General features: G+C 38.7%; 1 protein-coding gene across 1 annotated transcript in view; it reads left to right on the plus strand.

Moving 5' to 3' along the window:
- Window positions 1-27,404, plus strand: part of LOC131057189 (uncharacterized) — a 298,476-nt gene that overhangs the window by 253,525 nt on the left and 17,547 nt on the right. The window contains exons 10-11 of the mRNA XM_057991379.2: window positions 10,007-10,355; window positions 10,481-10,637. Coding sequence (XP_057847362.1) covers window positions 10,007-10,355; window positions 10,481-10,637 — 506 coding nt within the window. The remainder of the gene's footprint in view (window positions 1-10,006; window positions 10,356-10,480; window positions 10,638-27,404) is intronic.

Raw genomic sequence — 27,404 nt, forward strand, 5'->3', positions numbered from 1 at the left:
GTTCTTGTAGGAATTATGTCTGTTCCATTGCATCTGAGCCTCGATGTCCCGAGGTTGAATCCTCCTCTAGCATTGCAAAACCACGCATCCCTGTGATAAGTCCATCCATGAGGGTGGGAGACATGTCGGACGAGTTCAAGAAACTCAGAGCACAAATGGAAGAAGATGAGCAGCCAGCGTTGCTAATGAGAGGCTTAGGTGGACAAAACCTCTCTAATTCGTTGTTTGCTACAGATGATGTCTAGCTTCGTCTCATAGAGGTTTCAGTCTCTGGAGATGAGGAAACATTGCCTTTGGTTTATAGTCCTGATACTATATCTTCTTATTGGGGGAAGCGGCCTCAGGCAATACTCACACGCTTGGCACGACCGATGAGGGTATGTTAAGGAAAGATTATTAGAACAACAATGAAGTAAAGAAATAATACAAAATTATTAATTGCCAAATCGAGAAAATAAAATTCGAAAGATCGACTATTCTAAAGGTAGGTGACTAAACTAAATATTCCATGGGCAATTTAAATATTTCAAGGTTCGGAGCAAATTGAACATTTATACAAAGTCTTGAGCATGGTGATGGTCGACGATATTGGGATCTAAATTCCATCTAATGTTTCTAGAGATCTTTTTTGATGAAGACATATTTTGCTTGTGTGTGGGATAGCCGAGTCAAGCATGGTGTCTTCTTTCCTTGCTGACAAAGTCATGGCAACATAGTGCGAAGACTTCATTTTTTGGTTGCAGGTGTAAGAGAACAGATTAGAATGTCCTGTGTTGTGCAGGGCTCTCTATTTAAGCAAAATAGTCTCAAGTTTATGAACTCCTCAAACAGCGATGATATATGTAGCGATTTTAAGAACTACCAATGTAATATTAATCTGATATGAATATTGGATGTGAGGAATACAATATACAAACTGCAAACGATAATTATGATAGATTGTATCATATTGTATTGAAGCGATAAGTATATGTTTGGAGGAAGTGTCAACTTAGCAGTGGCAAGATATCAAGACAGCGATTGGTAATTAACTTGTAAAACACAAACTATTAAGAATATCAAGTGGTGCGACTTCAAAAGAAATTAACACATCAGTGATGAATATTGGTGTCCAAGGAGGAAGTGTTACATTTCTTGTGTCATAGCAGCATGAAGTTTGACTTGGCCAAGCATAATTTGGAAATCAACAAAGAGATGATTATTATTATTGTTGAAGCTTTTGTGGTAAATGCCATCCCATGGAACAACAAGCTTAGCTGGTGGTGCACAAGACTTTGCCAAAGAGGGATAATAGTTACAATCTGAGCGTGACTTCATCCCTGGTCTTTGACAGTGATCTCATGGATGACAAGGATCATACCTGGATGCCACGAAAGTTTCAGATGAGTGCGATTTCTACATGTAGAATCTTCTTTCTTTTGGAACAGCACACTTTGGAGATTCACAGGTTACTGGGCATGATAAGTTGTTCATTATATGTATGCCGATGGAAATAAAGTAAATGCTATGTGTTAATGATAGCGCTGGACAACAGTATGCAGTAATACATTTCCAATATACTTCTTGATCGCTACAACACTGAAGGTAGCAAAGTGGAGACAAGAGGGCTCTCCCAGTGAGAGGAGCAGACTGCAAGGGGATTTTGTTATAATCTTAGGATGCTTCCATGTTAGAGGGAGCAGCTAAGAGGATGTGCTTCTATTGATATCCGAGGATCTTGGCTATATTGGTTCAGAGGGAGTGGACCATGTCAAGATGGTCCACTCCAAATTATCAAATTAACAATCAAGGATATCAAAACAATAGTCAAGATTATTAAAATAACAACCAACGATATTGTGGTAATAATCAAGGCTACCAAAAGAGAACGTGGAATACTGCACCCAACAATGGAAGTGTGCCATCACCGCCAGACAATCCGCTAGCATCAGAAAGTTGATTGGCAGACAAAGTCTTCCTTGTGTATGTCGCTTTGTCAAATTGGTGTAGATTACATAATACAAGTCAGCATTTCGAATTGCATTTTCCCGAATTCAAGGTTGCAACGGATATTTTCCAACAAGAGGTACGCAAGAATGAAACATCAAAGAGTTCCCAAACAACAGGATATGAATTGGTCTCCACGACAAGATATGATCAAGCTTTGATCATTGAGGATTTTAAATTTCCTCTAGTATATGCAAAGAGTCTAACATATGAGAAAAATGGGAGATTTCCTCCAGAGTCGGCTAATGTATAGATGGTCCCACCTAGCTCACAGTTTCCACCTGCTTTAGCCAATGGACTTGTTGAGGATTTAGATTATATTTTTCCACCATTGAACAACGCCATATTTGAGGGAACAAGAGAGTTACGTACATTTGAACAATCATCAGGAAATTCAAAATCTAAAGTTTATCAAAGGAATCATAGGAATCAAGGGCCATTAACTACATCGATTCCTTCAAACAATTTGTCAACACCAAATCTAAATGCTAGCAATACACCAAGTTATCTGCAAGATTCGCCAGAGTATAGACAGAGTTGTGTTGTGCCTCCTAAAGATGAGTTGAAGAGGTTGAGTCTATGTGTGCTACAAGAATTTAAGAAGGTCAAGGTGAGCTTATCACTATTTGAATTGATGAAACTACTTGAGATCAAGGAGACATTGGTAAACAGCTTGAGTAATACTACCATGGGAAGAGAAACCACTCAAACCAATTCGAACGTTCCAAGAGGTACTACGAATGCTCATCAAGCTAGCATAAATGTGGTTCGGGATGAACCAAATGATTGTTAGTAGTTGCCGGAGATGGTATGCGTGGCTCAGGGTTCATCTAGTGCACCTAACAATGAAATTTTAGTGAAAAGGTCAAGTCCACCAAAGAAAGAGAACATGTTAGAAGGGAAGACTCTACTCACAAGAGATAGTATAAAGAAAGTCCAAAATTCACCAACTGCAAATGAAAATCCTGTAAGGCTGAAACCACTCCAAAGAGTGAGGTTGCTTCCAAAGAAAATGTGACTAAGAATGAAAAGATAGCAACAAAAGACAACATTGTTTCAAAAGAAATGAAAATTCAAAGAAAGAAGAAAGTTTACGAAGTCGAAAGGATAAGCCAACAGTTTACTATCATGGCAGAGATGAACCAGCGCCGTTCTTGCTCTTAGTGAGAATTTTTGGAAAACACTCTCACAATTGCTTGGTGGACTCGAGAGCTTCAAGCAATGTGATGCCAATGGCTATTTGTGAAAAATTGGGTCTAACTCCCACACGAACGAACAAGAGAGTTACATAGTTGGATAAGACGAAGGTACCTGTAATTGGGGAACTGGACAACATTCGAATGCAGTTAGCTGTGGATCCAAGTGTTCAATATTTCATGGATATATCAGATGTAGATATTCCTGATGGATATGGTATGCTCCTAAGTCGAGATTGGTCATGGAGGTTAACTGGGTACTTTTCAATTGATTTTTCACACATGTGGCTGCTTTGGAGAGGTGTACCCAACTAAATTAAGATCTACAGCACCCCAAGACTTAGAGTGATGATAACGGATTATGGGGAAAACAATGAAATTTTGTTCCTAGAAACAAAACTAGGCACTTATAGACCAAGAGTGGAGGAGGTCCTGATGTTACAGAGCCCAAAAGAAGAAAATGATCAGCAAGAGGTCGTAAATTCCACAAAGGTTGTCATTGAGAGTGATGATGATTTTGATGAAGACAATGATATGTTTGAAAATTTCAAGAGATTTGTGTTCAAAAGTGTTCAACAAGGAGGAGTTGAGCTTGGTAACTGTGCCCGTATTCAAGATTTGCTATTACCAAACTGGTGCAGAATACTGTTGTGACGTATTCACACATCGCCCCATTGCAAATGGGGACCCCTTTTTTTTTTATGCTTTCTAGGTTAGTTTTCTTTGTTTGGCCTTTTTGGTCTTGGCTATTGATCTTTGCATTGGAGAGTTTCTAGAGAGCTCATTAGGATAGAATGGTCTGCTTAGGCTCAAGTGGGTCAGTAGGTGGTCCAAATCAGGGTCTCTGTTGAAAGCTTCCTCTTGGATAGGCTTGGGACTTGTTTCTAAGGTTGAGTCTTGATTGATTTTTAGGAAGTCATTGTATCATGTTAGGAGTCTTGCCTTTTGAGACCTATGTCATTGAGTTAAGGAAGTGAATGGAGGTATCTGAGCAAGTGTTCTCAAAGATTTTTCCCTTTGAGGGTTTGAGATTGGTCCAGTTGATGAAGGATGAAATTCTTTTACTTCTAGGCATTGATTGATATGAAACTGACCTATTTATCCTTAGTAAATGCCTAATGATCAAGTCTAGACTTGAAAGTTTGACAAGATGAAGTGAAATTTGAGCTAAAATATTGAATTCGCTCCTGACCCTTCCAAAGGTACAGGAGCGAATTCCTCCTAAACTCCCTTTGCCCTCTTATTTTGGATGAAATATCACTCTAGAATGATTAATTGGAAAGAAATTAGCTTGAATTCACCCTTGGAGATACTTTGGACAAACTTGGACTTGGAAATTTGGAGAGAAAGTCTCGAATTTGAGCATTATTGCAAAATTCGCTCCTGACCCTTCCAAAGGGACAGGAGCAAATTCCTTAAAAATCCTCTTTTATGCCTAGGTTTAGACTATAAACCTTGCCCCATGGTGATTGGAAGAATGTTGATGACTTGAAAGTGAATTGAGACCTAGTAGAATGCCTTTGAACCTTGAAAAGAGTAAGAGTTTGAGCTTAAAGAAGAATTTTGCTCCGGACCCTTTTAAAGGTACAAGAGTGAATTCTCCTAAAACATATATTTACTCCTTGTTTAGGTCAAAGTCTTTGTTCCTATGGCGTGATTGAGAGAGGATTAATGTATTGATGCCTTGAAAGCGAATTGCATGCACTTGGATCATGGAGAAGTTTGAAATTTGAGCTTAAAGAAGAATTTCTCTCTTGACCCTTCCAAAAGGTCCATAGTGAATTCTCCTAAGAACCTCTCTTGGTCCTAACTTGGACTATAACCCTTGCCTCCAAGCCTTGATTGAATGAAGAATGATCGATCCATGCCCTTGGAATGAGTTGCAACAATATTGGATGAGGAATTTGAGCCAAAAAGCAAAATTTTGCTCCTGACCAGAACACATGGAATGACGAGGATGAGGGGGAAAAAAAAAAAAAATCACCTTGAAAGAGGATTCTGGACTGCAAAAACAGAGGTCAAGTCACCATGCATAGCGTCCAACACTTGCTTAATTATGAAATGGGCAACTACGAGAAATGATTTTAAAAACAAAAAAAAACTCAAGTAAGGGCGAGATAATTGCTCACACGATTCATTCAGGATTAATTGACTACTTAGCCGTGCCTTCTTCCTTTGAAAAGACCCTTTCTTGACATCTCATTATTATTCAGCTTATTACTTCCTCTTCATGATTACCATGCAATATAGTACACCTCACCGCTTATTATCTCGGGTTCTTTTTAAATTTGGAATATTCTTTTTTTTGAAACACCCGCCAACATGATGCTTTCCTTTTCCGCTTGAAGCTGCATTCATACAATGTTGAACCTCGAACTATGAACCCCTTCAACGGTGGTTCAAGGGTTCAAGTTCAACAAAACCAAAATGATTTACCGATGGACCAACATAAGAATATGCAACGGACCTTGCTAAAGACAAGACTTCGGACCAAATTCCACTCTCACACATATTGAACCTTGAACCTTGAACTTTCGACAAAGATGATTCAAAGGTTCAAGTTCAAAGATGCACCCGACAAAACTTTACTAAAGACATGACCACGGAGCGACAAGACTGCTTGAACCTGAACTTTGTACCTTGGACGAGGATGTTTTAGTCAATGGAGACCAAAAGGAACTCTAATTTGTACTAGAGTTTGGAGCTGAGAAATGATCAACATCCTCATCCATCACTATGAAAGAACCAATATTGTAATAGAGAAGCAATAGCTGAATCCTCTATGCTATGGAAAGGTTCTCTCAACACCAACATTTGTGTGTAGTGGTAGTAGTTAAAGGGCACTTACATCTCTAATGGTTTGGAATGGGATGAAACAAGGATGAAATCAGTCTGACTGTATTGTCCCCTACTTGGAAGCTGTCATGTTATCAACAATTGTCATACATCATTGAATGCATTACCAAATGTTATTATGCTTATTACTACTATTCCTTTATATTATAAATCATAACCCTGTATATTATGGTCAAACTTGGTTACTACCTAACCTTAACGGGGGAAGGGGTAATTATGGTGTTAGGGTGCTGATAAACCAAGCTACCAACAGGCTCCCTCAAGGTTTCCGGATGCAGGCCCTTACCTTATCTTGGGACTACTAGCTCAAGGTTTCCGGATCACTAATCCTTACCCCATCTTGGGACCACCTGGTTGGTGTGGAATTAGATCGCCTTTCCCTCTGCACAAATCATTCCCATCCTCCATAGGTATTAGCAGAAGATCAAGGACTAGATTGTTTAATGTATTGGTCTTTCATGTACTATGAATGTATGTGAAATTAAGTATGACTGTGATACATATTGCAGTCTATATTAATATTATTAAATGCTGCATAAGAACAATATCAGGCTTCATATATATATTAAGCACATCCCCATGCATACTACCAAGAACAAGGATGTTATTGGCTATAACTTAATAATACTTCTGATATGATCTAATCAATGGTGTTGTCACTGGATGCTTTTGATTCCTTTCATTTATATCTCTTAATGAGGGAGAAGCCATACCTCTTCATCATATATGCCCTTTGGCAAGAGACACACCCTTTCCACCATTAGCACCCTTTGAAAGAGTGCAACTCTTCATTATTTCTGCCCTTTGAAATTTGAAAGGGATACAAACTTTCACAATCAAATCTGTACTTCTTATTTAAATTTGTTGGTGTAAATAATTATTCATCATGGATATTATTACGCCTTGCTTAAGTTTACTTAGGATAATGCATTTCATAGTAATTTGGGTATGTGACACTTGGGTGTTTGTGTCACATTGGGATAGTGTGTGTAGGATAATTTCCACCTTTTATGGTGTTGATCTTGTTACTACTCTATCATATCTACTTATTGTGGAGTGATAATTCCACCTTCGGTGGATGATCCACCTCATGTGGAATATTATATTGTTTCTCCTACCTACCACACCTATTTCCTATCTACCCTTGTCTCTTATTGAGTCACATGTCATGTTTGTGTGCTCACATATCCATATAGCCTTGCCTATATAAGCAAGCTCATATTCATTGTATGCAACAACGATTGATGATCCAGTTGATCACATTTTGCATCATTGATAGGAATACTGTTTATTCTTGTCTCATTTTGTTCTCTCTTATTTGTGCTTTCCATTGCCTCTAGATCTTGGCAAAATCTCACAAAATTAGATCTGCACTTCCAATTCCCAAATTATCCCTTCTTCAAATGAGTTCTCTTCTCCCTTTCATATCTCATATATGAGGGAGCCACAACTTATCATTTCATGCCTTTTGACTATTCATTAACTTAAACAAATTTTAATTATATTTTTTTCATATTTTAATTTAATTTTTTAATTTTTATTCTTTTGTATTTTAATTTTATTATTGTTATTTATTATTAAATTATATTTTAAAGTGGGGACATTACATTCCACCCCACCCAAGATTGCTTGTCCTCATGCAATGATCATGGAGTGTTCAAAATGACTTCCAATATGAAATGGCTTTGGAAACACACATGGAATAAACATGCTGGAAACATATCAGGGATGAACCAAAAATGGAGCATACACATGGATATGTGCAAACACGGAGCATACACACAAATACATGTATTGTTAGATTCCTTCTTATTGACTAAAATGATTCCTTGATTCATCTTTACCTTACAGGGTGGCAGGATCAAAGCTCTGATACCATTTGTGATGTCCCCAACTTGGAAGCTGTAATGTTATCAACAATTGCCATACATCATTGAATGCATTACCAAATGTTATTATGCTTATTACTACTATTCCTTCATATAATAAATCATAACCCTCTATATTATGGTCTAACTTGGTTACTACCTAACCCTAGTGGAGGAAGGGGTAATTATGGTGCTAGGGCACTGAGGAACCAAACTACCAACAGGCTCCCACGAGGTTTCCAGATGCAGGCACTTACCCGATCTTGGGACCACCTGATCGGTGTGGAATTAGACCGCCTTTCCCTTTGCACAAATCATTCCCATCATAGGCATTGGCAAAAGATCAAGGACTAGACTGTTTAATATATTGGTCTCTCATGTACTATGAATGTATATGAAATTAAGTATGACTGTCATACATATTGCAGTCTATATTAGTATTACTATTAAAGTCTGCATAAGAACATTATTATGCTTCATATATTAAGCACATCTCCATGCATCCTACCAAGAACAAGGATGTTACTGTTTGTAACTTAATAACAGTTCTGATCTGATCTGATCAATGTTGTTGTCACTGGATGCTTTTGATTCCTTACCTTTATATCTCTGAATGTGAGGGAGAGGTCACACCTCTTCATCATGTATGCCCTTTGGCAAGAGACACACCCTTTACACCATTAGCACCCTATGAAAGAGTGCATCTCTTCATTATTTCTGCTCTTTGAAAGGGACACAACCTTTCACAATCAGATCTGCACTTCTGTTTCCCAAATTATCCCCCCTTCAAATGAGTTCTCTTCTCCCTTTTATACCTCATATTTGGGGGAGTCACAGCTTATCATTTCTTGCCTTTTGACCATTCATTATCTTTAGTCAAATTTTAATTATATTCTTTTGTATTTTAATTTAATTTTTATTTTTTATTCTTTTGTATTTTAATTTTATTATTGCTATTTATTATTAAATTATAGTTCAAAGTGGGTACATTATGCTGACTCTCTCCATAAAGTTGAGAGTCTTTACCAATGTTAAAAGGACAAGCACCTTTGTCGGGATTATGGAAAAGGGCAACTAAGGAGCCATTTGAGTATTTTTACAAACAAATGGTATTTCCCCAAAATTCGTAGTAGGCCATTCTCCTAAAAATAAAGTTATTCTTGTCTTGTTTCCTAGAAAGTGCACAGACTACAAATCACCTTCTCTCATTGTTTTGGTGATCTGTCATGACTTTTAACTGGTGGAAACATTATCCTCAACAGCCAATGTGGAGTTGTGGGGTCATGTGCCTAACAAAATTAAAGACTATTGGGACAAATAATGTTGCCTTAAAACAGTTTGAAGAAATGAGCTCTAACATCTGAAAGAAACTAGGGTCTTGAGGTCACGTATTCAATGGCGGTGAATATACAGGACAAGTGATGGTGCCATCTAAATTTTTTAGGAAATTCTAAGCATAGAAAGGTGTCTTAAGATTAACAAGCTATGAGGTTATGATCCAATCAACCAAAGTTTAATGTCATCTTTGAATTACTGATTATCAATTTGAGCTAGTTTAGCATTCAATTACTGTCAACTGATTATCAATTTGCACTAGTTTAGTGTTCAATTTGTAAGGCTATAGCCTAGACCGTTATAGGCTATTCAACAAAAAATCTATAGTTGAGATCTAAATATAATTTTTCCACTTTTCAAGTCTGGACCCCATTATTCCACAATGCCAAATACTGCCTAGACAGGTAGTGATTTGAAGTAGGTTAGAGTGGTGGAAAAGTACTTGAATATTTTATTTTAGTTGATTAACAGAGGCAATATGAATCTTTTTTTTGTACTCGTGATGGCAAAGACATTATTCTCTTGCAGATTGTACATTATCAGGATGAAAATAATCTGCCTCCTCGAACATTTTGAAATTTCTTCCCTTATTTGCAAAAGTTGTGCTCATGGCTTTGAATGAATGAATGTTCTATAAGATTTCTATGCAGAGTACAAAAGTAATAGTATGGTTTCCAATATTTGTTTCAAAAGCAATTCAACTTGTATATTTTTCTATCATTTCTTTGAATTAATTTTTTCCCTTTTTTGGTTGGACTTTGGCAGGGGCAGCCGTTTCAAGTAATGCAGATAGTGACACAAGCACAAATCAAATTTGTAATCCTCCATTTGTTCATGCTTTAGCAGTTCCTGAAGGATTTCTGCAAAGAGGGGATAATCAAGTTGTTGCTGTGGCAAGAGGAGATGGGGCTATTGAAATTATTGACCTTGAATATGAAACACATATGGGAGTTTCAAAAAATAAAAAGTCACAACATGCTAGCAAAGGCTCTCAGGGTAAATTGGCAAAAAATGTAAATGCGAAAGAAAGCAATACAACAGAAGAGACAGAAAAACAAATGAGGATCAAATTACATGTTGGTCTGGGAGGTCACACAGCTGCTGCTTCTTGTGTGTAAGCATTGTTTTGTAAAAAAATTGTTTTTCATTCATAACATTAATACCAGGACCAAGCTGATAGCCTAAATGAGTATCAAAGCTGCATAAGACATTTGCTGAGGATTAAGATGATGTATGCAGGGCATTCTCAAAGTTTGGTGAGGCTGGAAAGCTCATTATTTCTGGAAGCAATGATGCATCTATAAAGGTATGGAATTGGACTAGTAAAATAGAAACCATTGAAACGTGCAGCAGAGATGAAGGTCCCTTGAGCTACACTATCAGCAACAAAAGAAAAGTGAGTATACTGTGTCACTAGTGAATGACAAGTCCATGCATTATATTCAAATTATTTGATGTGCTTATCAACAGTCATTAGCAGGATATGCTTGAACTTTGAATTGGCCTATTCAATATTATCATATGCATTTGATCTGGTCAAGTACTCATTCTTTGGAAATTAAAACTAAAGGAATGGTTTCTCAATTGTTTGTAAAATAAACAAGACCCTTATCATAGAGCATACACAAAACTTTAGAGTGCTACTTCTAGGCCTAGTTACTAAATTTGGATTTTTTGACACTGTATTTGTTCATTTCAGTCTGGACTTTTCATTATCTGTAGAAAATCTGTTTTTTTTTAAATGTGTTGAAAATTCTATATTTCCATTTTTTTGTCATCCTAAATGAATTGGATTTTTCAAACCTGGTACCTATGTAGTTCTAGTTTTTCAAACTGCTAACTACATATATTGAACTCTAAATATTCATAGCATTTTCAACTTAACATTTAGCAATCGAACTAAGATTTGTATGTGTTCACACTAACCATACACAAAAATTAACACTTAGTCAACTTCCAAAGGTATGAACTGAAAACTCTATCAAATACTAACTCAAGGAAACCATTCCATGCTAAAAATGCATAAACATAAATAAATGATGGGAAGAAGTAGAACCATGCACTCACAAGAAATTCACAGAGATTAGTCTTCAATAGTTTTGTATTAAATTTAGTAGTGTTTCAACAACAATTCATAATCTTCTTACAAAAAATAAGAGAGACAAGGCTCCCTTTTATAGATTTTCAAAATTTGGATGAATGGCCGGGATTCAATCCAGCAAATGGCCCAAATTCATCCATAAAGCATGCCCCCCCATACCTAGAAAAGGATGTATTTCACATCCCAACAAACTTTGCAACTACTAGCCATTAAGTTCTCTCAAAAAGGTAAACCACGTGGAGCTCAAGACAAAAAAGGTACTTTTTCTAGTTGAGGAAATAACTAACCTTGGGCATTGTGTTTTATCTTTTATTTTAGCCCAAAATAGATATTTCCCATTTACATAAAGAAGTATTTTTCACCATCTAAGTACTCTTTCTAGATATCTCTGCTTTCTGCCTGCTCTACTTGAATATATTCCTAGAACTTCATCATGACAGACCTTATCTCTTGCGCGTAAGGCATGGGTGTGTTGTCCATTCGAAAATTGGTATCCACACAAGGATACTCCACTCTTTTTGCACGGTAGAGTTGAAGAATATCATACGAGTTTTCTAGATTGGATGTCATACGACAGAGTTGAAAAATACCGTACGCGTGGTCTATGTCGTACACCATACAACAAGGATGTTACCAAGGTCCATCTACCGGTTGGGAGTATATGTACACCGTACGGCCAAATTGAACTCCGTTGTGCAGTTCGTACATTGTACAACCTGAATTATGTACCTCCGTCGTGCAGCTCGTGCAGTTCATACACTGTAAGACCAAATTGAATTATGTCGTGTAGTCTTTGGGCATCGGCCCAAGTGACAAATAGTTATCCAACTTTTGCACCCATGTTCTCGCTGTACTTTTGTCACTCTCATCAAAGTAAGGCATGGTGATCTTCCCTAGAGTATGCTGATAGTCAATTTGTGTCAGAGTATGGTAATCATTCCTTCCACCGTTTCTCCTACTCCGTTGATTCATGAACTGATCGAAAGACCACATATCTCTCAAGTCGAGTGGCAAAGTAGTATACTCCAAATATGCTTGCCAAGCTTCATCTACATAAGGTACAGGGGCAGCAACCTGCGGTTGTTCTCCACGTGGAGTGAAGGTGGGAAAAGTGGTCTTGTGACAGATCCTTTAGTGTAGGCATCACACTGATGGGTTGTTCTATCTCTTCCTTCCACTTCATTGCAGCTACCTGTTGATGTGTATTTTGTACACGACCAAACATAGAATAAAATACCAAAAAGGTACCTTATCCTCTCTTGATTAAAGTCTTCGAATGTTGAAGATGTCGCGAAAAGGATCAATCGGGATGACTTCAAGGTTCTTTGTTGTAGGATCTCTACGTGTGGATAAGCACCAGTGGTCTTTGTATATGCTGTTTCTTCAAGGGGCCTTACGTACTTTCAGAGAAAGCTTGTCCGTGTTACTCTCTTTCCAAATGCAAGAACAGGATTTTCCTAACACTAACAGATTTTCAAAAAATGTCAAAAGGTAAGGATTTCAAGGAAGAGATACTTAAACTATTCCTAAGAATGACTCAATGAAGACTAGACTTGATGAGATTCTACCAATTTCAGTTTCGCCAAGAAATTACAACTTTACTGGAATTGATGTGATCTTCTAAGGGGATTCAACAGTTTTTCAAATCATCAAGGATATAGATACTATCATAGAGATACATATCAATACTTCCAAGAATGATTGAATTCTTAATCAATCTTAAGGTTTCCAGTTGACCACACAAGGCGTCCTTACAATCAGTAAGAAGATAGTGGTTTGGAATATGAATCTTATCAAGGATCAAGCACAACACTTCGCCTTTCAAACTTAAAATCTAAATGCTATTTCGACTGAGAGTGATTCAAGAAGATAAACAATCATGAAGATAACCACAAGTATTACAATAAAACACCATAACTCCAATATTTTATTGATCTCATAGCCAAATGGACAACCATTGTTCAAAATTCTTTCTTCACTACTCAATCTTGCTACAACAATAACTTTCTAACTTTCTTCTCTTTAAGCTCTCTCTCTTCTCTAACTTTTCACTCTGTAACCCTTGAAATGAAATGAGTGAGGGTATATATAGCATCCTCAAATACAATGAATGACCCAGATCAAAGGAAGATCAACGGCTGAGATTTTGACACCTAAACCCTAATTAGGGTTTGTTACAAAAAAGTCCCCATTTAGATAAACATCACCAATCCATAGCCAATAAAGAATTGGCACAAAAACCGAGGAGACATAGACCAATAGGAATTAAGCTGCCACATCATCCTATAACAACTTTTCATCTAGAATGTTGTTCCCTTTCCTATGCTCTTTCTTAGCATATTCAATGAATCTGGACACAATTCCTTCAATCTCAGCAATGGGAATCTCAGGAAGATTCTTCATTCGTTCTTCCAAGTGAAGGACTTGATCAAAAGCAGTGAGAAGAGTTGTCTCCCATCCAGGTTCAAGTTCTTTGGTCTTCTCAATCAGGAACATAGTAGTGTACATCTGATCTCGTTGCTTATCTGTGATGATGTTCTCCTCTTTGCAAAAGATGACCTTGATTCTATCCTCCAACTCTTGGATGTCCACATCTGTCTCGATCTCGATCCGCCTGTCAAGAATGGTACACAACACCTCAAACACTTTATCTTGAATTGGATGAATGATACCTTCAACTCGACTGCATCTGGTGTTGATGTCTTCAAAAAGGACCTCTTTCATCTGGAGCAGAGCTGACCATTGTAGGAGGTTATGGGTTCCTCCATCCATTATCTTTTCTTGAGCCAGAATTCGTCTTGGTGTTTGTCTTATCACTTGTAAGATAGGAATGATAACATCTCTAGTGTGAGTGAATGCAGCTACAGTTATCATTAGATTATGGATAATCTCAAGGACCTGGATAGCTCAATGAACTGTCTTCATCATTCTTGTTGTAAATTCAACGGCTACCGTGTGAGATTTATCAATCCAAGAACTTATAAGTTGAACCAAGCTCTTCACCCTTTCTGCCTCACCTACTGATTCAAGAGGGAGTGCTTGTAAAGGAGATACTACTGGATCCTGACGTCTCAAGGGCTGATTAAGGTGACTAAAATAGTTCCTCCAAGCACTGACCTCCCTTTCAAGCTTCTTATTCTTTTCCATTTCTTCTTTAAGTTTGTCCTTAAGTGCTTCAAATGAATCAGTCACTTCTTCCATCGCTTGCTCAGAGGTAAGCGGACCAAGCTCAAATGTTTCTAAGTCATACTCTTTTGCAAGAATCTCATCCTCATATTTGTCCACCACTGGTGTAGCTACCTGCACTTTCCTGGATCCTGTCTCATCTCTAATTACCTTAGACATCTTTGTGGCCATTACCTCATGAGAATTTCCTATAAGGCTCTCCAAGTCAAACACATCTTCTTCCTCTTCAACGACAACTGCCCTTGTCAGTCTCTCTTTTACCCAATCAGGGATGGCAGATCTTGTTTCCCTCACTTGTATTTCTTTAGGTAGTGGCCTATCTTCCCGGAAAGGAGTGTTGCTTCATCATCATTCTTTTCTTCGTGTTGCTCATTAGCATCAACTTGGGGAGACTGACTTGATGAATGCTGAGGTGTCTGTCCTTTCTCTTGTTTATCATCTTGTACCATGGACTCCATAGACTCATCAACTTCATATACTATCTGCCTCTGATCTTCCCCTTGACTCGTCTCCTTTTCATGCCTAGAAGATGTGCTTGGTGGGTGATCAGGGTTTGTTTTCTGCTTCTTCTTGGAAGGTTCTTTCTTCTCAGGTCCTTCTTTCCTCTTTGAGCCTTTGGAATGAGAAGTATTCTCACTCACACTTGCTTCTCCTTCTTCTGGCCTTGCCTCCAAAGTAAATGTCATTGATACATTCTGCTCCTTCAACTTTTGATGTTGTACATCCACCCATCTGCGAGTGCAGGATAAAACGGGAGCCATCAAATCCCTCAAGTCTAAAACCTCGGGTTCATTCCAATCTATCTTCACTTCTTTGTCCTCTTTCTCATAGGACGACTGGAGGTATCTACCATTATCCTGCGCTTGATCAGCTACTCTATAAACTTTGCATTTCCTGATGAGATCTAAGGGTAGCCTGGAATGCATCTTTCTTTTAACCTCTAAATCACCTGGGAGATTCATCCAAAAGTCCTCCACCTGAAACTCATGCTTGTACTTTCTACCAACTGTCTCCTCCATATAACCATGAGGGTCAAATTTTTCTTGCGAAGCAAAGGATGTGAATGAGTATAAAGATAATTCCTTCTCTGCATCTTTCGCGGCTTGAGTATTAGGACACACCTCAACTGAGTTCCCTAGTATGATGGGCATGGGGATCCCATTTCCATGCTTGTGTCTGGATGCCTTCGCATAAGCTGCCAACTGTCTAGTCACCTCAAGTAGCACTATCCTGTCTGTTGGATATCTTGGCAACATGTAAGGAGGTGAAGGACACCCATGAACTCTGATGTAAGTGAACTTTTGAAACTGGATGAACCATGCGCCATACTTCTTCACAAGCTCCTGTGCATCCAGAGACAGTCGATTGTGAATTCCTCCTTGCAATATCCTAGTAATGTTCATCGTGAAGGTGTCATTGACTAACTTGTAGTCACTTCTAGGCGGATGATGTAGATGAACATAAGAATCACAAACCCTTATTTCTCCGGGTCCTCTTCCAATCACTCCTCTGTGAGGTAGCCCTGCATACTCGAAACTCCTGATCAAGGCATATATAACATATGAGCTCATGTGGAATGATTTGGTGGGTCTTAGCCTTCTCAACTGCACGTCCAGACAATTGCTAATGATTCTGGCCCAATGAAGCATTCCTTTTCCTTGGACTATCACTTGTATGAAGAAGAACATCCACTTTTCGAAGAAGAAGGCTTGAGAAGCACCTGTAACTCGATTGAGCAAAGTTATCAAGTCTTTGTATTCCTCTTGGAAGTCAATCCTATGTGGTGTATTGGGAATCTTGTTCAGACGAGGCTGACTTTTGAGCAACCAATTCTTATTGATGAAGTTCAAACAAGACTTAGGATCATCTTCATAGATTGACCTTGCTCCTTCTAAGCTTTTGTAAATCATATCTTTATGGTCCGGAAGATGAAGAGCTTCGCTTATAGCTTCCTCTGAAAGGTAGGCTAAGATGTTCCTGTCTTTGGTTATGATCGTCCTTGATTGTGAGTCATAGTGGCGGGCACACTCGATCATCAACTCATGACACTTGACTGCGGGAGGGAAACCTGCCGCCTTGATGATGCCACTCTCGATTATCCTCCTTGCAACAGGTGATGGCTTGCCAATATAGGGGACCTCTCGAAACTTCTTCACATTGAAGTTTCCTAAGTTGGTGTCTCTGACATTATTCCACTTGGACACGATCCTGGTCTCCAATTCGTCACTCCTCTGATCTTCCTTGATGAGAGCCTGCCGAATAGTAGATCCTCCGGCTTTGGGGGTCGTCATTTGATGCCTACACAAAAATTTAAGATTAGTCTTTAAGCATCATACCTTAAAGCATAGCTTTTAAGAACTTCCAACATAAATTTGAAAAGGACATGATTCCTCAAATTAATTATGAATGAAAATTGGATTTTCAAGACTTAAACTTTTAAAAAAATGCTATGGAAATCAAAACAAGTCTTGAATAAGAGCTTCAAATAATTTGATTCTTCATACCTTCTCCTTTGAAAGCCTAACTACGAACCTTGAAAAATGAAGAACGAAGATCAGACTTTGCTGGATAAGGATTGAATTGCTGGCCCTCTTGGATGAATTATGTCTTGATTAACCTTCAAAAGAAGTTCGCCTTCCACTAGCTTCCAATCTGTTGGGATTCGCTCCTCTAATCTGCTCCTCAAAATTCGCATAAGAAGTAATGAATGAATGATTTGAATTTTGAAACAATACTCCTCCTTTATATAGGGTGCTCACCCTAATTAAGCATAAGGCCAACCTAGCAAATAAGCTTTAAAATAAGATAAAATCCACTAAAAAGGAGGCCGACTTAAGCAAGTAAATGTATTTTGAGCGCTCACCTATATTTTTTAAATTTTAAAATTGATTTTAAGGCCTCCAAGGTGGATTTATATTTATATTAAGGCTTTAAAATTTAATTAATTCAATTGTAATGGCCTTAATTTATGCGAATTTAATTTAGACTCCCCAAATGTCTTGAATTTGGCTAATTTAGTGAAAATTTAGGAACATCAAGGTTTGATTAAGGCTTAATGAAGAGTCCTTATGATTTCGCCCTGGACCCTTTGGAAGGGTCAGGAGCGATTTTTCAAATTAGGTCTTGAATACCTCATTCCTTGACTCCAAAATCTCTTGGAAGGTGAGTTCATGTGTGTCTTGACCTACTCCAGGTCTTGCTTTTCAACTTTTAATCATTTTTCATGAGGAAATTAGGTGAATGTGAATTTCGCCCTGGACCCTCTAGAAGGGTCAGGAGCGATTTTTTCATTTTAGGCCAAAATTCACCTTAGTTTGATTACTAAACTCCTCCGAAGCAATCTCCAGGGTTCATTTCTCCCCATCACTGGGTTAGCTCATCAAAATTTTCAAGGAAATGCCACCTTTTGGGAATTTCGGTCTGGACCCTCTAGAAGGGTCAGGAGCGAAATTCTCTCCTGAGCTCAAAATTCTCATTTTTGTAAGCTCAAAACCTCACCAAGGCATTCCAAGTGGCATCTTCTATTGTAGTTCAGGCTTAGTTTCACTTGAATTTTGGAGGAAAAGGTGTCTTTAGTGTTTTTCGCCCTGGACCCTCTGGAAGGGTCAGGAGCGATTTTTCTTGCTTAGGCTTACTCCTTCATCATTTTAACTCCAATCCACCTCACAAGGTTAGGCAATGATCCTCTTCATTCACTTCATGCATGCTTGGTTTGTTATTGCAAGGCAAAATAGGTGTTTGAAGGATTTTCGCCCTGGACCCTTTGGAAGGGTCAGGAGCGATTTTCCTTCTCTGACCTAGAATCATCAAATTTTGAAACAAACACCTACTCACAAGTGGTCTCAAAGGGCTTTTCTAGCTTGGTTTAGCCTTGTCTTAGCACAAACTTGAAAGGAATGCACTGGTTTTAGATTTTTCGCTCTGGACTCTTTGGAAGGGTCAGGAGCGATTTTTAAGTTTTAGGGCAATTCCTTCATCCTTTCATCTTCGAATCATTTCCAAGTGATAGAACATCATGTCTTACTCCCATCCAAGTCATGAATAGCGAAATCTTGTCTTAAATTTGCAAGAATAAGGGAGAATTTAGAAATTTTGCCCTGGACCCTCTAGAAGGGTCAGGAGCGAATTTCTTTCTTGGCTTCAAAACTTGCATTCTTGGCAATCCATTTCTACTCTAAGGCAATCCAAATGCCTTCTTACACTCATGTCTAAGCTTGGTTTATTCCAAAATTTGGAAGAAAGGATGACTTTGAGGATTTTCGCTCTGGACCCTTTGGAAGGATCAGGAGCGAAAATCTCTTCTAGGCTCAATTGCTTCATCTTTTCAACCTCAATCATCTTCAAAAGGTAAAAACATACTTCCTCATACCCATTCAAGCCATAAAAACCAAAAAGTTGTTTTTGACCTTGCAAGGAAATAGGTGCTTTTAGGAATTTCGCTCTGGACCCTTTGGAAGGGTCAGGAGCGAAATTCACCATTTGACTCAATTCCTTCACTTTTTGATGATTTCTTGCAATCTCAATTCACTCCTAGGGGCAATTCTTTCAGTGTTTGACCTTATCCTATACTTGGCTTAGCAAAATTTTATAGCAAAAGGTGAATTTGAGGAAATTCGCTCTGGACCCTCTGGAAGGGTTAGGAGCGATTTTTGCAATCTTGACCAAAAATCTTCATTTTTTAACCTTAAAACATCTTTGCTTAGTGGGATTTCATCTTTTATTGCCCTAGGAACAAGGTTTTCATGTCCAAGAAAGGTTAAAAATGGATTTACAAGGAATTTCGCTCTGGACCCTTTGGAAGGGTTAGGAGCGAAATTGCCTTCCTTGGCTAAAATCTCCATCTCTCTTTGCCATCAAACACTTCTCAAAGAAAGATCATGTCCATTCCTCTTTTCAACATGCTTTGGGCATCACAATTTGGTCAAGCTGAGCAAAAAATGCCTTATATAAAGTTTTTCGCCCTGGACCCTCTGGAAGGGTCAGGAGCGAATTCCTCAATTTAGGCTCAATTCAATCATCATTTCAAGTTGATTTCACCTCTCAAGAAAAGGACACTACTCCTCTTTCATCTATGCCAAGCTTGACTAGATTTTTGCAAGAAAAATAGAAGGATTTGAAAATTTTCGCCCTGGACCCTTTCGAAGGGTCAGGAGCGAATTTCCTTCTTTTGGGCAAAATCCTTCATTCTTGAAAGTTGAAACTTCTTTAGGAGGCAAAAACAAGCTATTCTTCTTCCATCATGTCAAAAACTTGACCTTCTTCATCACAAAATAAGAGCCTTTTGGGAATTTCGCCCTAGACCCTCTGGAAGGGTCAGGAGCGAAATTTCCCATTTTGCTCAAAGTTCTCCATTTTTTATGCTTCCAAATCTCAAGGATGTCCGATCTTTCCCCCAAGATACCCTGCACATCACAATTTAGCCAAAGTCAGTGAGAAATAAGCTCAAATAAAATTTTCGCTCTGGACCCTCTGGAAGGGTCAAGAGCGAAATCTCCATTCCAAGCCAAATTGCTCAGTTTTCAAGTTTTAAACCACCTCATAAGGCAAAGTTAGGTCTTTTTCTAAGCCAGGAACAAAATTGCAAGGTTGTCCAAGGCAAGAAATAGTGTTTAGGATGAAATTCGCCCTGGACCCTCTGGAAGGGTCAGGAGCGAAATTCCTCTTTCAGGTATCATCTTGTTCTTCAAATTCAATCAAATCCTTCTCCAGGCAAGAACACATCAATTTACCTCCAAACGTGCCCTAGAAAGCATCACTTGGTCAAAAATGAGGAGGAAAAGAGGTTCATAATGATTTTCGCCCTGGACCCTTTGGAAGGGTCAGGAGCGAAAATCCTCTCTCAGCTTGATTCTGGACGTTTTAAACTCCAATTTTCCTTGAAAGGCAAACACAGATTCTCCTTCACGCATTTCCATCGAGATCCTTCCTTTGATTACTGTTGACGTGTATTTTGTACATCATCATACACAGAATAAAATACCAATAGGCATCTTATCCTCTCTTGAGAAAATAGTCTCTAACTGCTGAAGATTCGCATAAAGGATCAGTTAGGTAGACTCCAAGGTTCTTTTAGTAGGGTCTCTACGTGTGGACAAGCTTCCAGCGGTATGATGTGATTTGCTGTTTCCTCCAAGGGGCCTTACGTATTCCGAAAGTTCAAGATTTGCTAAACTAAGAAATTTTTCAAAAATAACAAAAGAGTAGGGTTTGAAAGAGGTCTTATCTAGTCTAACCCTATGAATGACTTAGTATGGACAAGACTTGGCGAGATTCAACCAACTTCAATTTTGCCATAAGATAACAACTCAATTGAAATTAGTGCGATCTTCTAAGGTAATAAAATGATATTCAATGCATCAAAGATCATGGACACTACCACGAAGGTACATATCCAAGGTACAATAATGATTGAAGATTAAGGGGTTCAAGGTATTCTCCAGTCGACCACGCAAGGCGTTCCTACAATCAGCAAGAAGCTAGTGGTTTGGATTACGAATCCTACCAAAAATCAAGTCTCACACTATGTCCTTCAAATTAACAAGCTACTTTGATTGAGCATGATTCAAGTAAATCAAACAACCATGAAGATAACTTAAGAAAGTTGCAACGAAACACCATAACTTCAATATTTCATTGATTTCCAAATCATCATGTACAACAATTTGCTTGAATTTCTCTCTTCAAAACTCAATCTTGCTACAAAATAAAATTGCTTCTAACTCTAATCTCTCTTCTCTATTACATCAACTATTGACTATTACACTATTCTCAAATGAAATGAAAAATGGGGGTATAAATAGCATCCCCAATTACAATGAAAGGTCCAGATTGAAAGTAGATCAACGGTCAAGATCATGACACCCAAACCCTAATTAGGGTTTGTTACAAATGGCCTCCTTTTTACTGAACAATATTAAATGCATAGCCAAATATTAAATTTGGCACAAAAACCTAGGAGACATAAACCAATGACAAATAAGATGTCATGTCATCTGTAACAACCTTTCATCTAGAACCTTATTCCCTTTCCAATGTTCTTTTTTGGCATATGCAATGAATCTTGTCACGATTCCTTCGATTTCTGCAATTGGAATCTCGGGAAGATTCTTCATACTCTCTTCCAAGTGGATGACCTGATCGAATGCATCTAGGAGAGCTGCGTCCCATGAAGCTTCAAGTTCTTTCGTTCTTTCAATCAGGGGCATGGTGGCAAACATTTGATCATATTGCTCATTTGTAACGTTTGCGCTCTTGCAAAAGATGATCTTGATTCTATCCTCTAGTTCCTGCACATCCACATCTGTCTCGACCTCGATCCTTCTGCCAAGAATGGTACGAAGTACCTCAAATACTCTGTCCTGGATCGGATTGATCACCTCCTCAACTTGGCCACATCTAGTACTGATGTCTTCAAAGAAAACACTCTTCATATGGAGTAAGGTTGACCAATGAAACAAACTGTGAGATTCTCCCTCCAAGATCTTCTCCTGTGCTAAAATCTTCCTTGAAGTATGTCTTATTACTTTCAAGACAGGAATGATAACGTCCTTGGTATGGGCAAATGCAGCTACTGTTATCATCAAATTGTGGATTATCTCAAGAACTTGGATAGCTTGATGAATAATCTTCATCATCCTTGTAACAAACTCTATGGCCACTGTATGAGATCTGTCCATCCAATTACTTGTACGTTGGACCATGTTCCTGAATCTTTCTGCCTCATTGATTGATTGAAGTGGAAGTGCTTGCACTGGTGATCTAGCTGGATCCTGACGTCCCAAAGGTTCATTGATGTGACTGAAATACGTCCTCCATGCACCTCTCTCTCTCTCAAGCTTTCTGTTCTTCTCCATTTCTTCTCTAAGCTTGTCTTTCAATGCCTCAAATGAATCGGTGGCATCATCTAAAGTCTGCTCTGTTGTAGATGGTCCTAGCTCAAATGTCTGTATATCATATTCCTCTGCTAGGATCTCACCTTCATATTTGTCTACTGCCGGTGTAGCTATCTGCAGTTTTCTGGATCCAGTTTCATCTCGAATCATCTTGGACATCTTGGTAGCCTTCTTCTTCTCTGTTACTTCGTGTGAGCGTCCAACAAGGCTCTCTAAATCAATTGCATTGTCCTCGTCCTCTACTACGATCACCTTAGTTAATCTTTCCTTCAACCAATCTGGGATATTTGATCTTGTTTCTTGAACTTGAATCTCTTTGTGCACTATTTCTTCTTGTCTGGGAGGAGATGTCATTTCATTGTCTTCTTTATCTTCATCTAAATCATAATCTTGGAGAGATCCATTTGGTGAACCATGCTGTGCCTGTCCTTCTTCCTGCTTGTCATTCTGTACCATAGACTCCATGGATTCTTCCACTTGAATTGTTCTCTTCTCAGGTCTAGAAGAAGTACCGGATGATCGACCTCTGTGAGCCTCTTGTTTCCTCTTGGAAGACTCTTTCTTTTCTGACCTTTCTTTTCTCTTCGAACCCCTTGGATGGAGATTGCCCTCACTGGCACATCGAAGGTTACCTTCACCTGAATTTCTAGGATTAGGATTGCCTTCACTCACACTAGCTCCACCTTCGGCTGGTTTCTCTTCCAAAGTGAAAGACATAGCTATGCCTTGTTCTCTCAATTTCTGATGTTGTATGTCAACCCATCTGCGAGTACAAGACAAGACTGGTGCCATCAAAGCATCTAAATCCACGACCTCGGGCTCATTCCAATCTAACCTTATTGTTTTGCTTTCTCGATCATAGGAAGACTGGATATTTCTGCCACTGTCCTGAGCTTGGTCGGCCACTCTGTGAAAGATCCCTGATGGATCTCTTTTACCAATCTGCTGTAATTTTTATTTATTTAAATTGATTTTTCCTGCTTATTAATATTTTCTTTCAGAAATAGACAGAAGTTGCAGAAGGGTTGAATTCTTTTTGTATTTTGATGATTTTTCAACAAGTAAATAATGAAGTACAAGTACGTGAACAAAGTACTGAAAATGAAGTTCATATACAGCCAAAACAAATTCGATTCAAGGCAGATTTCTGAATATAAAATCAAATATTTGACCAGATGAAGATTTCCAATAATTTCAGGAAGATTACAATCAGGAATTATTCCAACCTGGATGCTGAAAGAGTAACATAACTAGGAATGAAGTTGTGGCAAGATTCCAGCCCTCCAAGTGCTGCACGTGGGAAGGAAAGTGGCTGCCAGGTACAGCCGTATGGTTGCCAAGTACACCCAACTGGTTAGAAACCCCAAACCCCACGCTGAACTCTGTCAGAATTGCTGAACCTCCAGAAAGAATGCCGTACAATCTCCAAGATGCTAATAGCTGCAAACAAATCCAAACCACTGTATTGGGGGCTACGTCCCAAACAGGCAAGGCATTGGGGTTGGCGTCCCAGATGCTGAAAAGCTCTTCCAGAGCCAAATCTCAAATCCAAAATGTAAAATGTGTAAAAGATAATCATAGAATGAAGCTCCTATCCCCTTATAACCCCTCTCAATTGCAAATCGAACCCTAATTGTCTCCAAGTGGCGTGGTCTAGTGGAAATGTTATAATTTCTTATTTTAAAGTGGTCATGTTACTAGAAAATGACCTTTTTCCCCATAGACAGAAATCCGCTCACTGAATTGCCCTGAGACCAAAGAGAAAGATTTAAAGAATTTCAAGATCTTTCCAACGAGCTATCACACAATAGGATGCGCATCCAGATGAGACCAAAAATCCCCTTATTACTCCAAAATGGCTAACAACTTAGCCTTATTTAATTATTAAACGCTAACTTAGGAAATATTAAAAATATAACCCAAATAGCCACAAAATGCCCAACTGACATTACAAACCCTAAAATCATCCTGTCACCTGTCTGTGACTGAAGTCGGAAATCAAGGATTCACTGGTAGTCTCATCCCTAAAATCTAGGGATGTTCCTAAAATTTAGGAAACAAGCCCAATCTCTTTGAAACTGAAACCATCTAAAAGGTCATGAATAACCTCACGACTGGCAACTGTCACGACCTCCTAAAATTTAGGGATACCCCCTAAAATCTAGGAACTGCTCCAAACTGGCTCCAAACTGCCTGTAAAGCCAAAATCCAATCACTATATGCACTGAATGAGTCCCAATCAACCTCTGCTAGCCTACGAGACTCCAATGATAGGCCAACTCCTCCGTCTCCGATGTCCACTCTAGAAAGGGGACATGACACTCTGTAAATCCTACATTTCCTGATGAAATCCAAAGGTAATCTAGAATGCCTTTTTCGTTTCACTTCAAGATCATCTAAGAGATTCATCATAAAATCTTCAATCTGATACTCATGTCTAAACTTCCTGCCGACTGTCTCCTCTAAATGTCCATGTGGATCAAAGCTTTATCTCAGAGCAAAAGATGAAAAAGAATACAAGGCTAACTCCTTCTCTGCGTCATCCATGGCTAAAGCATTAGGACATACCTCAACTGAATTGCCCAAAATGATAGGTACTGGAACTCCATTCTGATGTCTGTGTCTGAATGCCTTCACATATGCTGCCAACTGTCTTGTTACTTCAAGTAACACAATTCTGTCTGTCGGGTATCTCGGCAACATGTATGGAGGTAAAGGACATCCATGCACTCTAATATAAGTGAACTTGGGAAACTGAATGAACCAAGCACCGTACCTCTTTATGAACTCCTGTGCATCCTGAGATAACCTGTTGTGAATTCCACCTTGCAACGTCCTTGTGATGTTCATCGTGAAATTATCATTAACCAACTTATAGTTGCTCCCTGGCGGATGATGCAAGTAGGCATAGGAATCACAAGCTCTGACCTCGCCGGGTCCTCTTCCAATCACTCCTCTGTGAGGTAGTCCTGTGTACTCAACACTCCTAATCAAGGCATAAATGACATATGAACTCATGTGGAAGGACTTAGTAGCCTTGAGTCTCCTCAACTGTACGTCCAAGCAATGGCTAATCATCCTAGCCCAATGTATCGTACCTTTTCCTTGAACGATCACCTGGATGAAGTAAAACATCCACTTCTCAAAATAGAAGGCATGAGGGGCTCCTGTAACTCGGTTGAGCATGGTAATCAAATCTCTGTACTCCTCTTGGAAATCAATCCTGTGCGGTGTGTTCGGGACCTTACTCAGACGGGGACGGCTCATAAGTAGCCAGTTCTTATTGATAATGCTTAGACAAGCATCTGGATCATCTTCGTACATTGATGTGGCTCCTTCTATGCTCTTGTATATCATGTCCCTGTGCTCTGGAAGATGGAAAGCTTCACTTATAGCTTCCTCTGAAAGGTATGCCAAAGTGTTTCCCTCTTTGGACACGATCGTTCTGGACTGTGGATCATAATGACGAGCACACTCGATCATCAACTCATGGCACTGAACAGCTGGAGGAAAGCCGGCCGCCTTAATGATGCCACTCTCTATTATTCTCCGGGCGACAGGCGATGGCTTGCCAATGTAAGGGATCTCTCGAAACTTCTTCGTGCTAAAGTTGCCTAAGTTTGTATCTCCAATGTGGCTCCACTTCGACACGATCTTGGTCTCCACTTCTTCGGTCTTCTGATCTTCTTTCATGAGAGTTGAACGACTGGTGGATGCTCCCGCCTTCGGGATTGCCATACCTACACAACATTTCATAATGAGAAGCTAGATTTTGCAATAAATAACATAGATTAGAGAATAAATTTTAGGAAACTTCATGATAAGTGCTTTGAGTTATCATTTCCTAAAATAAAACGATTGAGCCAGGAATTCAAAATTTAAAAAATTCAAAATTCAAGATTTAAAATATGACGATCAACAAATAAAACAATAAAACCAAATCACCATACCTCAAATCGAGAGCTAACTCTAGAATGCAAAATAAAAAGGATTCGCCTAGGCAAAATTGACATATAAATAGTCTTCAACGCAATCTCTCCTTATCAATTTCACCACCTTTCAAGTTTTTACGTGATCTTCAATGGATTTGACAAGTTCGCACAAATGGAAACTTGGACTCGCACCACTTTGCTTGGAATGAAATTCGCTCCACCTTGGATATCAATTCGCACTTCTTCCTTTGATCGCATATGAGATGAAAACGATAATGTGAAAATAATGATTTTCACCTCCCCTTTATAGCGTTCACCTCTCACCTCCATATAGGCCGACTTGGTAATTAATAAGGCAATTTAAACGATTTTTAAATAAATAACAAGGCCGACTCTCACAAACCAAGCGCTCCTTTTGAATTTATTTAATTAATAAATAATTAATTAAATGCCTTTATTATTTAAATAAATAAATTTCGATTTTTATAAAGGCAAAATAATTAATAAATATTAAGCGCAAATTTTAAATGCCATTTTTAATTAAATTTTCAATCTATCGATTTTAGCATTTAAAATAAATTTAAAGAAATGTGTTTGAGCGCCAAATTTTGAAAATGGAAGATACGTACCTCATCGCCCTGGTCCCTTGGAGAGGGACAGGAGCGATCCATCAGTTTTGTCATGATTCTTGCAATTTCGACGTCCAAAGTCTCTATCCTTACATTCAAATCGGTATTTTTGTTGGGTCTTTCGAACTTGAGTGTCTTGCATGTGTGAATAAATGCATCTCATGACCATTATCGCCCTGGTCCCTTGGAGAGGGACAGGAGCGATCTCCATTGTTTTTCCTTAATCTTGCATCTTTGATCTCAAATTTCCATCATGAGGCAAATAATAACCTTGTTTCTTCATTCCATGCTTGTTTCATTTAACTTTTACAAGGCGCATTTGATGTTAGGAAGAATATCGCCCTGGTCCCTTGGAGAGGGACAGGAGCGATCCTTATCTTCTATTTTGAAATTCCTCGTTTTTGGTTCCAACTCCTCGTTCAT

The sequence above is a fragment of the Cryptomeria japonica genome, chromosome 7 (assembly GCF_030272615.1).
Source record: "Cryptomeria japonica chromosome 7, Sugi_1.0, whole genome shotgun sequence".
Lineage (NCBI taxonomy): Eukaryota > Viridiplantae > Streptophyta > Pinopsida > Cupressales > Cupressaceae > Cryptomeria > Cryptomeria japonica.